Genomic DNA, 16,216 nt, shown 5'->3' on the forward strand with positions numbered 1-16,216 from the left:
ACAAGGGAAAACCTGTGTTATTTCTAACAGACTCCCGGCACATAGACGGACTTTGGAGGAGACGTTTGGGACTAAAAACATACAAACAGACTTTCTACACTGAATGCGTGACCATGACGGCAGCTGTCGATATTAAGCCGTTAACTATAATAAAATCTGAAAAAGTAGACGGTAAGTAGCCTACGCTTTCTCATATCGTTTTGATTTTGCATTGCAAAACGCGTCTTCGTCACTTGTCCTGTCAGTTATGAATAACTTTTGTGCATGATGTCTTGCCTTTGTAAAAAAATGCATTGGAATCGAGATAGAGATTTGATGACAAACAGAACATTTCCGAAACTCGTTGCAACGTAAAATGTGTTTGATCAGCGAGTGATAGACAGGTAGGCTATAGCAGCCTGCGTGTGGCGCTCCAGATGTGCCAGTCATTGATTTAGTGCTATGCAAATAGTCTTTATTATGTAATATAGTAGTACTATTAATCAATTTATCCCAGATTCCTACCCAGATAAGTGAGCACATGTAGTTTACTCATTGGATAGCCTAATTTCAACCAAGTCAGTACAATATGTTTTATATGTGATCACATTTATAACCGGTGGGGAAAAAATGCTCAATTAGACCCATTAAAAAGTTGCATATATAGACTACATAATGTTGTACTGTCAGGCATTTGTGGCAAAAGGTATTGATTTTTTTTACTTTATTATATTTTTCATGTTTTTCATGTTTTTTCATTTTCTTTTAAATGTTATAATGTGAATCAATTAGTTATTTATTCAGAATGGTGTTTTTTCCCCCCACTGGCCACAAATGTGACCCGATCATAAGGCAGCGATTATAGATTATGTTTACACTTTTTAAATGTTGTATTAATCATATATTAAAATAATATGTGTATTATAGCATGCTTTACACATGATGCCTCATTTTATGGATCTTTCTGATTGCAATTAACAGCTCTGGTCATGTGACCTACACCAGTCATGTAAACATGCTCTTATTTGAACTTCACTTTTAATCTTCACTTTTAATCAGTCAATCTTCACTTTTATAGTTGACAACTCTGTACATGCCACACATGTTATCAGCAGGAAATAAAAACTGTGGTGTTGTATTAGGATATTCAGACATATTTTAGTCTTTTTATTGTCATTTGAGCAGCTATATTGATTATGTTAAAAACTGGACTATTTTATTGCTACGTTGCAAGAATGAGAGCAACATATTCATTTAGCAAATACTGTACATGAAGAGTCTGACACCAGACTGATGTTGACTGCCACACATGGCCTCTCATGACATGACACACTTTACCGTTTCACATAGTTGTGTTTCATTTCATGCATGTCCAGCAGGCTTGAATTTTAACTACAAGAGCCATTATTTTTATGTCGAGCTGGCTTTCAGAACATTGCATCATCTAATGTGCTTGTGCATTTAGTGTAAGTTCATTATGTGGTCATTGGCTGAGCCCTGGGCTTTCTTTTCTTTTTATGCAGATATTATGAGCAATCTATGTTACTTAGAGATTAAAGTTTCTTTCTTTCTTTATTTCTTTCTTTCTTTCTTTCTTTCTTTCTTTCTTTCTTTCTTTCTTTCTTTCTTTCTTTCTTTCTTTCTTTCTTTCTTTCTTTCTTTCTTTCTTTCTTTGTGTTTTGATGCGAGTATGCTTGTGCAATCTCATGCATGCTTGTCATGGCAGGGAAATTCCCTCTTGGCTAAAGAGTGGTCAGTGTCAACTGAATGAAGTTTGTCATGATGCTGCTTCACTGTCCATTCATACCACATCCATTAACCCCCACCGCTGCTGACCCAGCCTGCCTCAGGAGGGGCCGCATGCCTGACCAGGGCGAAGGGAGGGAGGGAGGGATGGAGAGAGGGAGGGAAGATGCCATGCTGGTTAAGTAGTCAGCAGTCTCACACTCCCCCTCTGTACTCCTGAGGACTGGAATAAAGCGACGAGTATGCAAGTGGGATATTAGTGTTAGCACATGCCTTGGCCCGATGTACTTGTACTCTTTAAGAATATGACCCTCTTCCTTGGCCCGGAAGGGCAGGGTAAGTTCAGTGGCCGCTAGTTTCCCTATGATAAAATGCTGACTGGCTTCGACCACAGCTGATGGCTATACACACATACTTCTGACTCCCTAACTCTCACACAGACTCACACACCACCAGCTGTTAATACATCATGGAAAAAAAGGCATTCACCTTTGCATGTCAGAACGAAAGCTAAAACATAATGACTTTAGTGCGATGTGCAAGATGTGGTATGAATCATTACCACACTTGCATATCTTGCATGCACACAGGGCGGCTCTCTTTTCACACAAAGTCGCAGAGTTTACATTTACAAATGCACTGGCACATGAACATGTGCAAACACTCACCAACACACAAGCACAAGCTTTCCCCTCGCATGGAAAAACAGTTGTGTGCTGTTAAAAAAAAAAGTGCTGATACTTGCAGCGGGGTTTGCCAAAATATCGTGCTATCTTGCAAAACAATTTCTCAAGACAAGCTCCCCCGAGTTCAGTCAACCGTGAGTGTTCAGGCCAGGGTGAACGCAGCTTACTGGCAAAGACCGTAAAATCCACGTAAGACATGTTTACTGCTAGTCTGCTACTTTAGTCTTCTGGAAGAATGTATCTGTGCACCTTGTGGGTCCCATGTTCTGCACAAAGTGCCTGTATGAGTGTAAAGCTCTGGCAGACTGGCACAGATGATAGTTTCTAACGGGCAGGCATCATTAATGCGGAGAGGCCGTAGACATTAAGCACCTGATCCCGGTTTGTATTGAGTCTTAAATCAAGACAAGCAAGCTGTGTCTTGAAGACAACGGCTAGTACAAAAACAAGCCCGCCTTCCCCCGCCCCCATTTGCTTTTTGACTCTGTTTATACAAAAGTGATGAATGGTTGAATTCAATCAAGAGTCACACAAAAGTTGTTTATAGTTCAGCCAAGATTATCTGATTTACCCCGGAGACATGTAGTGCATGAAGAGACAATAGGACCTACACAAGAGCAGGACAGCCTCGATAAACACACTTACATTCATTAATTGAATTGCTAAAATAAGACTGAATATGGAGTTAGCACAAAACAATCTCCAAGTACCCACAGCGAGTCTGGAAGCAAAAGTGTTTACCTGAGAAATTGACCATGCGAGCTCAAGTCATTCACAAGTACGAATCATGTGTTGTGGTGCAGCACAGATGTTAGAACGGTCTTATGGTCAAATATAAACCCATGTAACATCTGCTATGCTGTTCCAACCCAGCCAGTTTTGCTGTTCCAGAAGTCTTCGAACAAGGCTTTGAAAGGGGCGTAGTCAAAATGCTCGATAATGGGGTCAATCCTTTCATCTTTGCCCAAAGACTACTTAGCACAGTGAAATGAGTCAGCAACAACATGAGAGAAAGCCAGGGGTCACCTCCCACTCATTTCGTCCTAGAGAAATAACCCTTGATGAGGATATTTCGTCTTCTCTTTCTCACTCTTGCCCCATGTCCGTCTCAAGGTTCAGTGAGTGACAGGAATGTCTGAGGATTGGGTGGGCTGCCTATTGCCCACTTTTATCTGATTAAGACACTGCACTCTCTCATCCCAAACCCCTGCTAGGCCCCGCTCACACACCCTTGCTTTAGATACCAACACACTGGGCACTAGTACAAAAGCACCAGCCTTGCATTATTAGGTGTGTGGAGAGATGATAATTCAAGCAGGTAGTCATATTTGCAACCTTCTGAGATTGTGTTTGAATATGACTTAGATTCCCAAGTTACATAAGAGATCTGTTTCTGTAATGTCAGCCTATTCACACTTTTGCCAGGCCTAAGCATGCCTTGCTTACCTGACAGCTGTGCAAATACAGACCTAGGCAATCAAGGTTAGTCTGATGTGGGTCTCTGGATGTGGGCCAAACAAATGACTCAGCCTGAACACAATTTTTATAGTTTGTGTACGAGTGTACGAGTCACTTCAGAAAGAATTTACTAACGTGAGGTGTTGGGCATGCAAAAGGTTTAAGAGGTGACTGGGTTAATATTTAAAACTCAGAATTGATTCATCAGACTCAAGCCTTGAGGCAAAGATGAAACACTATTAGATCAGAAAGTCTTGCCTACTGTTCGTGAATGACTACCCCTTCACAGAATGTCCACTGGTTTAATGACTCCCCTGTCAGAAATTCTTTCTGGTGAACACACATTTTTATTGTTCCCTTTAAAGTGTATTCATCAAAGGGTGAAGGCAGGTCCTAGCCTTTATTCGTTCAAGTTATTGCCACAAAGTAACAGCACAAACAAACTCTTTCTGAATCGTTACATGCGTCAGAATGACTGAACGATACGTCAGAGCCGTTTTCACCGTAGCATTGCGAAAGCCGTCCTGACCCACTTCACTGTGTTTCAGTTTGAAGTCTTCCCAACAGTTATCTCTGGCCCTGCTTCTCTGAACTTCAAAAGACCAAAACAAAAGCAAAAGACACAGCATGTCCCAGAGCAGGGAAGAAATAACAACCACAGTGTATTTTTTCCAACATTTTACGGCACCCATTTTCTCCCCTATGTTCCATGTCTCTCTTTTTTTCCCTTGAATTTGTCTCTCTACCGTCTGTGGGCCACATGGGCTCTTGCCTCGTCTCCCTGGCCCCTGATGTGGCGTCTGCCTAGTGCTGTCTTCTCATCCCCGCCGCGTGCTACAGGCTAATTACTGAGTCACAGCCCCTGCCGAGCTGACTCCAGCACCCACCCCTCCTCCCATAAGACATTAGCCCTTCCCAGTCCTTCTGACGCTCTCTGGTGGGCTCCAGACCACCTCCTGGGTGGTGGGAGGCCCTTGAGGTGAGTAAGCCAGCCGGACCGGTGCCTGTCTTTCCATGCCACTCTTGTTTTTTTGATGGGGCTGTTTTGCAGATGTCTACCGAGTACAACGGACAGTGTGGCGTTGGGTCTGGTTTTGAGATCAGAGCGGCATCCCGACTGGTTCTAGCTACGTGTCTCACAGTTTAGGGAGGCAGAGGAAGACCTGTTTCCAGATTCAGCTCTCCCATCGGTGTATCCAAGTCACCTGTTTTAGGGCTCAGTAGTCAGAGCTGGTTTTGTAATTTTCCTACTTTTGTCCCACCTCTTTGAACACATTTCCTACCTTAGAGGCATATTGACGGAACGCTTCTGGCTACCAGTCTGGTTACATATGGGATCTTGAGCTGTTCTCAGAGGTCCAGGTGTTTGGCTGTAGCTAGGTTTACAGTCTCTCTCAGTTTGTGAGTGCTACTTGATGTACAGCTGAATAGAAGGCACATGATCCTTGGCAGTCACAAGAGCCGCCACAGCTGGGACACTTTCTCGTTCAACCTTCTCCCTGCTATCTACATATTTCTGACAGAGAGGCTCTGCTCGGGTGATTTAGGGATGAGGCAGTTAAAGGCGTTCTGTGTAGGTGTCTGGACCGGTTCCAAGAGGCAGTCATAATGAGGGCTAGTTTTTGACTTTGTTCACTTACACAAGACGAACATGGTGGAATTCGACAACTCGCCCCTTTCTCATAAAGCAGGGTTAGTCTGACTTTTTTTTTTTTTACTTCTGAGAGTGTGCAAATGGAACCTGTTCAAGGCATTTAAATATTTCTTACATAGTTAAAAACTGCTGAGACTTAATTTATCATGCCACTCTGCTTTTCACTGCTTCTGCTTTCTGACACATTTGATGTTGACATTTGTCACCATAGAGAATTTTACTGAAAAGATGCATCACTTTAGTTGCTTTGATGATGCTTTAGCACACCGTTCTGTTCTGCAGTTTGCTGTGTATTTTAGAACATTACATCTTCTTTTCCAGCCTTCCATTCATCTATTTTGGGCTTGTGAACTCTTTTCATTGTTGCAGCTGTGGTACTTTACTCTACGTACAGTTAATTGTGTAATTGGTCCATTTAGAACTGAACTCAAAGGCACATTGGTTTTTAGGTCACAAATACAGAACAAGCTTACAGAAAAATCCCATCCACATTAGCGATTGTAAAACCAGGCAGGAATGTGTGGTGTGATACATAAAAACAATGCGGTCTTTGGGGAATTCATTTACAGAGAATGCATCTGTTGGCCATTGGCTGGATCCACAATAGCAGACAACATTAGCCATTGGCTTGCTAATTGCATGCAGAGCTTTCCTTCCTTCATTTCCCTGGTACTGAAAGCTGCTTGCTCATAAACTTAGCTCAGGCATGACTGACTACTCGTATATGAATTCACTTTGATCAGAAATGCTTTTGGTCATATTTATATCCAGTGCTGGAAACTTTTTTTTTTTTTTCCCTCATGAAGTGCTGCAATTTCAGGTAAACGTAGAGGAGGTTATTAGAGGTTTCTAGGAAGAATGTCGCTGAAAGTAAACTGTTTGTCAAGATCATCATTTGTTTGTTCAGAAGTCTAAACAGTTTGATTCACTGATCCATGTGCTCTCATGGTCTTTTTGAGGTGTTCACTCCCGCAATGCAGTTATGCGCTTTTAATTTGCATGCTGCAAACTGCCTCCGCTTTACTCTGCAGTATGCATAGTAGCATTGCTATACGTATCTCTGTAATGCATCGCATGCCAGTTGCGGACAGTTCAAAAGCATGATTGCAGATGGAAAAGAGGTTGATAAGAGCTAGATTGTGGTAGTGCAAACGGTTATGGCTTGTCAGCAGCAGATCTATAGGTACCAGTAGTGGTACCATTTCAACCCTACCAGACTTAACAATTAATTGTTTAAAGCAATAACTTGTTGAATAATGCCCATTTTAAAGTGGTTCCTGTCGGTCATTGTGATTTGAATGCTCACTGTGTGACCCACTGATGGTGGTGTTGTGTATTTATGTGTGTGTGTGTGAGTGGGTTAGACCATCTAGTGAACCCGGGGCACCCACTGGCTGGGTCCCTAAGAATAACCACAGTGTTCCAGGGCGGGAAAGCCCCCGACTCATGACCTCGACAGGGTGGACGGGCTCTGCATGGCCTTTGGGAGCTCGATCGTGGGCCGCTGCTATTCCTGTCTCGGCCCGGCCCGGTCTGCATGCTTTCAGATGGAAATCTAAACAGTGGGCAGAACAAGCACTTCTCTCACTGGATCCCCCACCCTAGACCGTGCCTTGTTCAGCACAGACCTGCTGTGTGAATGGTCCTCCTTCATGCCGGCCAGGTTTAACAGTCTTGCTGTCTAACACTCTGTGAAAGATAATGCGAGAGATAAAGAACTGAAGGTGTTTTATGGCCCACCCTGACACCCTGCTGAGACACACATTTGTCAAAGGCCAGAACCTGACTTATTGCGGGTTGAAACATTTTTTTGTTCTACACCCTCGAACAACCTTATTTTCAGAATGCACTTTGATGGCATATGCATCTCTGAATTGAAACAGAAAGAAAGAAATATGTGGTGAGATATGCTAATTTGACACACAGACACAAAGCACAAAAAAAAGATTCAGAAGCTTTAACACTGTCCATACTATTGAAGGACTCAAATGAGCTATTTGGCTTTTATGAAACACCCACTCGCTGTCTCTCACGCACTTAAGGCAGACCCCGGACACAGACATAAATGCAGAAACATTCTTTGAAGTGTGTCTAATTTTAGGACGAACCATTAACACTATAAACAATGTGTGATCTGTTAGGCTGAATATCAGCCCTGGCTAGATGTGTGCAAATCATTAAACCACTGAATGTACCATGGAAAACACTGAATGGACTTGATGGGCGGGGACTCTGTGGTCATGCCAACAGTGATGTCATCTCTTTGGGGACTCCATTCATGTTGTCTTGGATGCTCTCACATTACAGATAAGTGAATCATCCGACCCCACCCCACCCAACTCCTAGAGACCACCAGGGCCTCGTGACCATAATCACAATTTCACAGCCCCCTACTAATGCACAGCTGAGACAGGCGGATTTGTTCTCAACCCCACCACCCAATACACACCTGTGCTTTTACTGTAAGTTAAGAAGGTTTTCAGGCCTAATGTGGTTCAGTAGACAGACTCACCGTGGATTCATATTTATAGCTAATAGTGATGTTTAGTTACTTTCTATGGAAATTGATATAATCATCATTTCATTCGTTGAACTTCACCTGCTGAGGTATTCATTTGCTTCGTTGAAAGATAGGGTTGGTTCCTCCAATAAAGTGTCATGTGATACCGTGTGGAAAGTTGAATTGAAGATTATCACCATTTAAAGTAGTCAAGAAAGTTGCCAAAAAGTAAATCATGTTTACTACATTTCAAGTATTTAAGTGAACAATATCTTTATATGAATGTAAGTCTTGAAATGGATAACAAATCAAACTAAATGAACTAAAAACAAATCCAAAAGCAATGTGATGAACATTTAACTAAATATTTGACTTCAACAAAGAAGACACGGGGATTAAAATGAATGTGTGATTCATTTATTTTATCAGTTAATTTTATATTTAATCAGTGAATCATGTATTGGCAGGAACTATGAGAACGGGATGATTAGTATATTGACTTCCAATAGTATATAAAAGTGGACGGAGCATGTTTGATTGTTGCCTCAGCGTGATTGGTCAATGATAATTTGAGTTTGCAGAATACATCTTCCAGTTCTCTCAGTGCATGCAGATGAGATCTGTTGATGAAGAGCATGGAGATTAAAGTTTTTCTTTGAAAACAGCTCACTATCCTTTGGTTTCAGGTGGCCTTGCAGATGCATGGTTTTTGCCAAGTGAATACTTTTTTTTATTTTTTTTAAAGCAAGCGTAATTCAAATGATTCATACATTAACAGAAAAATAATCTCTTGATTTGATTTTCATAGCATGCTCAAACGCTCTATATTTGAATACACAGCTTGCAAGAGCTGTCACTTTTTGTCATCTAAAGATATAACCATTTTAAATCACTTTTTTATTGTTCACAAGGCACTTTGCGTTTGTCAGTTAACCTGTAATTCGTTAAGCTGCTGTGTCATTTTGTCCAAGTAAAACATGTTTCCTTTACCAGGGTCTTTTTTGGCAGTTCTGGCCTTGTGTCTTGTATGATGTGAAAATGGGGCTCTTCTAGTCGTGAATGAAGCCTCTGACGTCCAGCTGGCTCTAATGCACAATTAAACACTGTAAATGGAGACTGCAGCATCTCGCTCTAATCCAATCACACAAGAGCACTACATTGTTTTTCTCCATTTAGACACTCTGCATGATATATCACTGCAAATCCTTCCCTGTTCCCCGAGTCAACCAGGGTAGCAGATCGCGAGAAGGAGAGGGAATGAGGTTAGCAGGGACAGCTGTTGTGCATTCTTGGCTGGGTTATGTCGTGATGTGGATCGACAACAGCGAGTGCAAACCCATACGGCGCCCAGGGCTGGCAGTTTAAAAACCGCGCGGAGATGCCAGAACATCTGGGTGTCAGTAGAAAAGCAGTCGCAGACAGCGAAAAAAAAAAACACAGTGTTCGCTTACCACAGTCTGGACTGTGCATTTAGCTCCCAGACAAATACACCGTGCCTGAGTCACAGTCTGACGTTTTCTGACGGCCACCAGTAAGAGAACAATCACCCCTCACCGTACATCCAGCATGTCTTTGAGCGCATAGCGGTCCTTTGCTCGGCTCTATGGCATTCTTTAGACCCTCAGGGGGTTTTCTAGACCCTTTCTTTCTCTCGAACTGCCACCCCGGCAGTCCTAATTGGATCAGTGGAAGTCATCGGGTACTGTTTAACTCATCAAAGACCTCTCTGTGTCCTGCTGGGTGCCCACGAGCAGAGAGGACGAGCTTTCCAACACTGCGGTGTCTGTTCGACACCCTGCAGCCTGCTGTGACATCATCACCCTCTGCCACGACCTCCGACCCCTAACTATTGACCCCTGCCAACACAGGCCCCTCTGTCAATGGCTGGACATGGAGATGGGACAGCTTGCTGTGCAGAAGGGATTGTGGGAAGGTGATCATGGATGTCGAATCTGACCTGTGGCACACTCTGTGTGTTAGCAGACCAGCATTGGCTCTGGGAAGCAGTCTGAGGTCAGGCTGGAGGTGGATGGTGTGCATATGGCCAGCAGACATGGAGGACCACTGCAGTCAATTGTGTGATGCTGAGGCTGCTGGTTTTCTTATGTAGCTCTTGCAGTACACTGACTTATATTACCTCCGGATAGGGATTTTGTGGAATCGAAGCTCAGGCTGCAGATGTTTACATATGAGATACTGGTATTTTATTTAATTTTTATTTTTTATTATTATTTGTATTTTTTATTAATTTATTTTATTTTTTTATTTTTATTTATTTTTTTATTTTTATTATATATATATATATATATATATATATATATATATAATATAAATATATATATAATAAAAATAATTTATATTTTATATATGTTATTGTTTTTATTTGTTTTATTTTATTTTTTATTATATATATAACATTTGTTTTATATTTTATATATATTATTGTTTTTATTTATTTTGTTTTATTTTATTTTGTATACGTTTATTTGTTTAATTTGCTTATTTTTTAATTATTTATATTTATTTGTTTGTGAAATGTAGTATAGTTCATCTGATTTGAGAGTGTGTGTGACGGGTGATGATCCGATTTGTCTGTGTTCGGTCCAACAGATCTGGAGTGTGCGGATGTTCCTTTACTGACTCCAGGAAGTAAAGAGATGATGTCCCAGGCTCTTCTGGCCACATTCAGTGGCTTCACCAGGGAGCAACAGCGGCTCTCCATCCCTAAAGGTCCTAATCTCTAAAAAATCTCTCTAACTGTTTAGAGTAAATCTTATATTCATTTTTCTTATCTTATTTCTGTTGCTCTCTCTCTTAAAGGGAAAGTTCACTTAAAAAAATGAAAGTACTGTCATTATTTACTCACCCTGTTCCCAACGTGTATAACTTTCTTTCTTCCATGGAACACAAAAGGAGATTATACGGGTTTGGAAAAACATCAGGGTGAGTAAATAATGACAGAAGTTTAATGTTTTAAGTGAACTTTCCCTTTAAAAGACACAAAAAAAACTCATTTGAGAACTTACTGACTATGCTAATGACATTAGACACATTTTCCTACTTGTATTTGTCAGATTAATAGGAGGAAATAAATGAAATATGTAGAGAAAAGTCGATTGAAAGTAACATATATTCCCCGTGTCTGGTCCAGCATTAGGCTGTTTTGGAAACGGCACAGTCAGATTGCCTAAAAAGAGATCTTGCTAGATAGACACATTGCACCAAGCAACAGAGGTTATGAGTTATGCTTCCCGAACTATGGCTGGCCGCAGGATGGCTTCGCTGGCTGTGTAGGGTGGCTGAAGTCTGAGTCGGGTCTGGAAATAGCTGTGCACAGTCGAGAAAGAGAGAGAACGAGGCGGACAGAGATAGAGATAGAGTTGGTGTGCAAGCTATAATTACAGGAGTTTCAGTTCCTCCCATCATGCCATCAAATTTATAGCGAAGTCAGCTGATAATTTCCCATGAGCCACCGGACCTGCGACTAACATATTGGGTAACACTTTACAATAAGGTTCGTTAGTTAACATCAGTTAATATATTAACTTACATGAACTAACCATGAGCAATACATTTGTTAATGCAGCTGTTCATTGTTAATTCAAATTAGTTCATAGTCCATGTTAATAATTTTTTTAATAAAGTATTAGTAAATGTTGATATTAACATTCACAAAGATTAATAAATGTTGTAAATGTAATGTTAACTAATGTAGTTAACTAATGTTAACTAACAAACCATATTGTAAAGTGTTACCTAATATTGTATGCATCAGCATTACACAATATTAGACTGTTTATAGTTCTTCTGAGGCATATCAAACTCACTTAGCAAACGCTTTCTGTAGATGATTATGAACAAGAAGTATATAATATGATGAAATCTGCATGTAACTCTGAGATGTCTTTTCACCTTGACTACTCTAGATCCCCGCGAGTGGACAAACGCCCACGTGAGAGAATGGTTGACCTGGACGGTAAATGAGTTCAGTCTGAAGAATGTGGACTTCCACAAGTTCAGCATGGACGGGGCCAATCTCTGTGCGCTGGGAAAAGAGCGGTTCCTGGATCTGGCTCCTGACTTCGTGGGTGATATCCTCTGGGAACACTTAGAGATGCTGCAGAAAGGTAGACATCCTCACACACACCAGGCTTCGACCTGTGCTTGCACTATCAATGAAACACTATTATAGGGTTTGTTCATTTTTTAAAAATAATAACATTTTCTGTTTTTCATTTTAAAGTTTTAGTCTTTTTTTTTTTTATGTTTAATATATATATATTATATTTAATATATATATTATATATATATATTAAATATAATATTATATTTTTATATATTATATATTATATATTATATTTATATTATTTATATTATTATTTATATAATATATAATATTATATATTATATATATTTAATTTTCTTTAGCACTTCAACTTTAAATGAGCTACTAGCGGACATAACATATATATTTCTTATTTTTTTTAATTTAAATTAATTATTTTGCTTCAAATAATGCATTTTGTATGGTTTTAGTTAATGATTATATCTCTGTCTTAAATAAATTATTATATTAATTAAAGAAATCTGAATGTTAGATTCAGACAGTAATATCATATTAATATTAAATGTATAATTATGATGTTATATTATTTTGTATATTATAAAATATTATAACATTTTAAATGTGTATGTTATAAAATTATATATATAATTGTGTGTATATATATATATATATATATATATATATATATATATATATATATATGTATATATATGTATATATATGTATATATATATACATACATACAACATTTTATATATATATATATATATATATATATATATACATGTGTGTGTATTTAATTCATATATCTTATATTTGTTTTACCACCATTCATTAATATGACTGTAGGATGTTTATGGTTAACTTAGAGACTTGACACATTAATATGTAATCTGACTGACGTATAGAGTCTCTCCAAAACTCAGAATGCAGAATTTTGAGTTGTACTGTTATTTATAAAGTGTCGATTACAAAAGAGTAAGCTAAGCAGTGCAGTAAATCATCTTCAGCAAAACGTATACATTGTAGATGTTCTAATCTAAGCTGTGATTTGTCATAAAATGCTGGAAGCATGAGATGTGTCACATTTAGAAAAACCTGTAAAGTAAACGCCACACTGACATTCAGATCAAAGTAGTTTCTGTCGCATTGCCTCGCAGAGTCGAATCTGTTATTCAACAGCTTGGGCTTCGAAAGTGTGCATGGTTTCAGTGGTGTGTGTTGTTTTCTTCACACAGAAGACCCGAAGCATTTCCCTGTCAATGGTCTGACCTCCAGTTTCCAGGAATCCCGCTACCCCTCAGACTACTTTTTCAGTGAGTATCTGCCATTCAGTGTGCGTCATCACCGTACCCGCGTTCACGTCCACCGCTTCTGCCATGACTATAACGGGACATGATCTAATGATCTGTGTGTGAAGGAGGTTAAACCTTCCTTAATGCCTTCCTTAGAGGAAGAGTTCATCCATAAATGAAATTTCTGCCATTATTAACCCAGCCTTATGCCATTCAAACATGTATGATGTCAAGTACACTCAAAAATAAATTCACATAGACTTTTCCATACGGAAAGAGATGTTACGGTCAAGCAATATAATAATATAAAAGCAGCATGACAGTGGTTCAAATGACTTGCGTTCTTTTGTGTGAAGATCAGCAATATTAAAACCAATATTTAATTTCATCTTTATGGACAAAATGGTCGATATTAATTATTTTGTCTAAATAAATTAAAAATAAAACTAACAACTAAAATCAGTGGTTTTCAATGCCTAAAGTGAATTTAGGCATCACAACAATATTATGATATTTTAAAATTCACTAATATTAGTATCAGCACTTGCTATGATTTGCCAGTATTTTTATATTTGCATATTTCAATTAAAAAAGTTACTGTGTAAGAGTAACATGTAAAGTTACATGTAAAGTTACATGTAAAACATTATGCAATGAGTATAAACAATTAAATATCTAATATTTATCAATGCAATTTTTTTTTAATACTGTTTGCTAACAAGAATGCTATATGCTAATTTAAATCATTATTCACTGAAAATCTTCACCTCCGCTGCAGCTCAAATCAAACATGCACCTTTTTTTTCTTCATTTCAGTTAATGTTCATTTCATTTCTGAAGCATCATAACCCTGGTGCAGACAGCCTTTGGTCACTATGAACTTCTTTTTAATTGTTCTCTTGGTCTTCCTTTCCTCCAGACTATGGCATTGAGCATCCTCAGTGCGTGCCTCCTTCCGAATACTCCGAGCCGAGCTTCATAACCGAGTCTTACCAGACCCTCCACCCGATTAGCTCGGAAGACCTGCTGTCACTCAAATACGAGAGCGACTATCCAAACGTAATTCTGCGAGACACACCTCTCAATCCACAGCAGGGAGACTATTTTTCAGTCAAACAGGAAGTTGTGTCACCCGACAACATGTGTGTGGGCCGCATTAGCAGAGGTGAGTATGGGCCAAAGGTCATGTGTTCCGATGCTTTTGAAACTGTGAGTTCATGCAAGATAAAGTTTTGAGGCGTCGTTATAATAAACGTTCTGGGAGACAAAAGCGAATTCCTCTCGTCTTAGATGCATGTTTGCAATCTCGCGTCGGGGCTTACATGGATCCCATCACCCTCGCAGTGAAAACAAAGTCTCTCATCTCGCATTACTGCAGTTATGCGCCGATTGCCAGGGAATGAAGTAGACCGTTGGGTTTATTTGTGGTCCTATCATACACCATCTCGAGATGCACTCGACTGCCTGCGGTGGGGGAAAAGGAGAGAAAAACAAAGATGTTTGCTTCAAAGTGAGAGATGTTTGAAGCCACAGAGCGCTGGTAGCCGTCTTTTGTGTCAGCGCGTCCTTGTGAGGTTACGGTACTGGGGTAGGAGGTGTTTTTGTGAACCTTAGGTTCTCGTAAGGAGCGAGAGGTGTAAAGCGTGAAAAGAGCGTTCCGGTTTCTCATGAAGTAACCTCACGTACGTTTGGTTTCACTCCCACTCGTCGAATAAACAGCCTGCCTAACCGTCACGCAGCTGAACAAATGATCCAGATTTGGGTTGGACATTGAGATTTGTATATTATTGAACAACGCAGAGATTTAGGCTTTCGCCCGCAGGCTTTATGTGCAGTAAATCCCAGCTTTGTGTTTTTTTTCCTGCGTGGGAAAGAATTTGTGGTGCCACCAAACTCGCATGTGGCTTCAATTTCTTCAATTGAAGATTTCAGGATCAGGCCCAGCTCTGTATTATCTTTCATTCTGTAATTGACATTCACTCGAGACTGCTCTTTTATCTCCAGTTTGGCCCAAAATAGAGAAGCAATTTGTTTTGATTTTCTTCCAATTAGAGAAAACCCAAATATTTCCACATGGATATTGTAAAAGAGAAACACAGTGTAATGCGGAGCACTTCTAGATTTCTCCACGTGGTTGGGTCTAGACCGCTTGTGAACTTCCCTGGCTGGTGTACTCGCGAAAAACTTTGCACCCTCTCTTTGGTTAGAAATATAAGACCAGAGTCCTCATTAATTTGATCCGAAAGTTCAGGAATGCCATCTTTCAGCCAATGAGCACAGTGTAAAAAATATTGTTGGTTTAGCTTAAAGTAAGTTACCTGGTTGCCTCAATTCATTGAAATAATTTTGTTTTAGTTCATACAATGAAGGAGATTGATTTAGGGTTAGGGTTAGGGTTACCCTAATCAACAGAAAATCAAAATATTATGTTATCTGAACCACATTAATTACCTGAGTTGATTTGACAAAAAAAAAAAAAAAAAATTGTGAAATCATTTTCAGATTTTACGTCACTTAAAATAATTAATATTCACATGTAGGATAATTCTGTGTCCATCTTTTATAAATGCGGCCCATGTGCTTTTAAAAGAAAAGTTAGTCATAAGTGACTGTTCTGTGAAGATATTTTGAAGCATGCACATGCTCCTCTTTTCCACACAACATGCCTCAGGTCTGTTTGAGTATGTGGATTGGAAAATGCCTGTGAAGAATGTTTAATGACACTGAAATCTCCATCTCAGGTAAGCTGGGAGGTCAAGATTCGTTCGAGAGCATCGACAGCTTCGAGAGCTGTGATAGGCTGACGCAGTCCTGGAGTAGTCAGTCGTCGTT

At 39.6% G+C, this 16,216-nt stretch overlaps 1 protein-coding gene across 1 annotated transcript in view; it reads left to right on the plus strand.

The window, feature by feature from the left end:
• ets1 (v-ets avian erythroblastosis virus E26 oncogene homolog 1) overlaps nt 1-16,216 on the plus strand; it is a 46,615-nt gene that overhangs the window by 23,971 nt on the left and 6,428 nt on the right. The window contains exons 4-9 of the mRNA XM_079621220.1: nt 10,634-10,753; nt 10,937-10,966; nt 11,950-12,150; nt 13,328-13,405; nt 14,304-14,549; nt 16,126-16,213. Coding sequence (XP_079477346.1) covers nt 10,634-10,753; nt 10,937-10,966; nt 11,950-12,150; nt 13,328-13,405; nt 14,304-14,549; nt 16,126-16,213 — 763 coding nt within the window. The remainder of the gene's footprint in view (nt 1-10,633; nt 10,754-10,936; nt 10,967-11,949; nt 12,151-13,327; nt 13,406-14,303; nt 14,550-16,125; nt 16,214-16,216) is intronic.

This window comes from Phoxinus phoxinus (genome assembly GCF_949152265.1).
Source record: "Phoxinus phoxinus genome assembly, chromosome: 8".
NCBI lineage: Eukaryota > Metazoa > Chordata > Actinopteri > Cypriniformes > Leuciscidae > Phoxinus > Phoxinus phoxinus.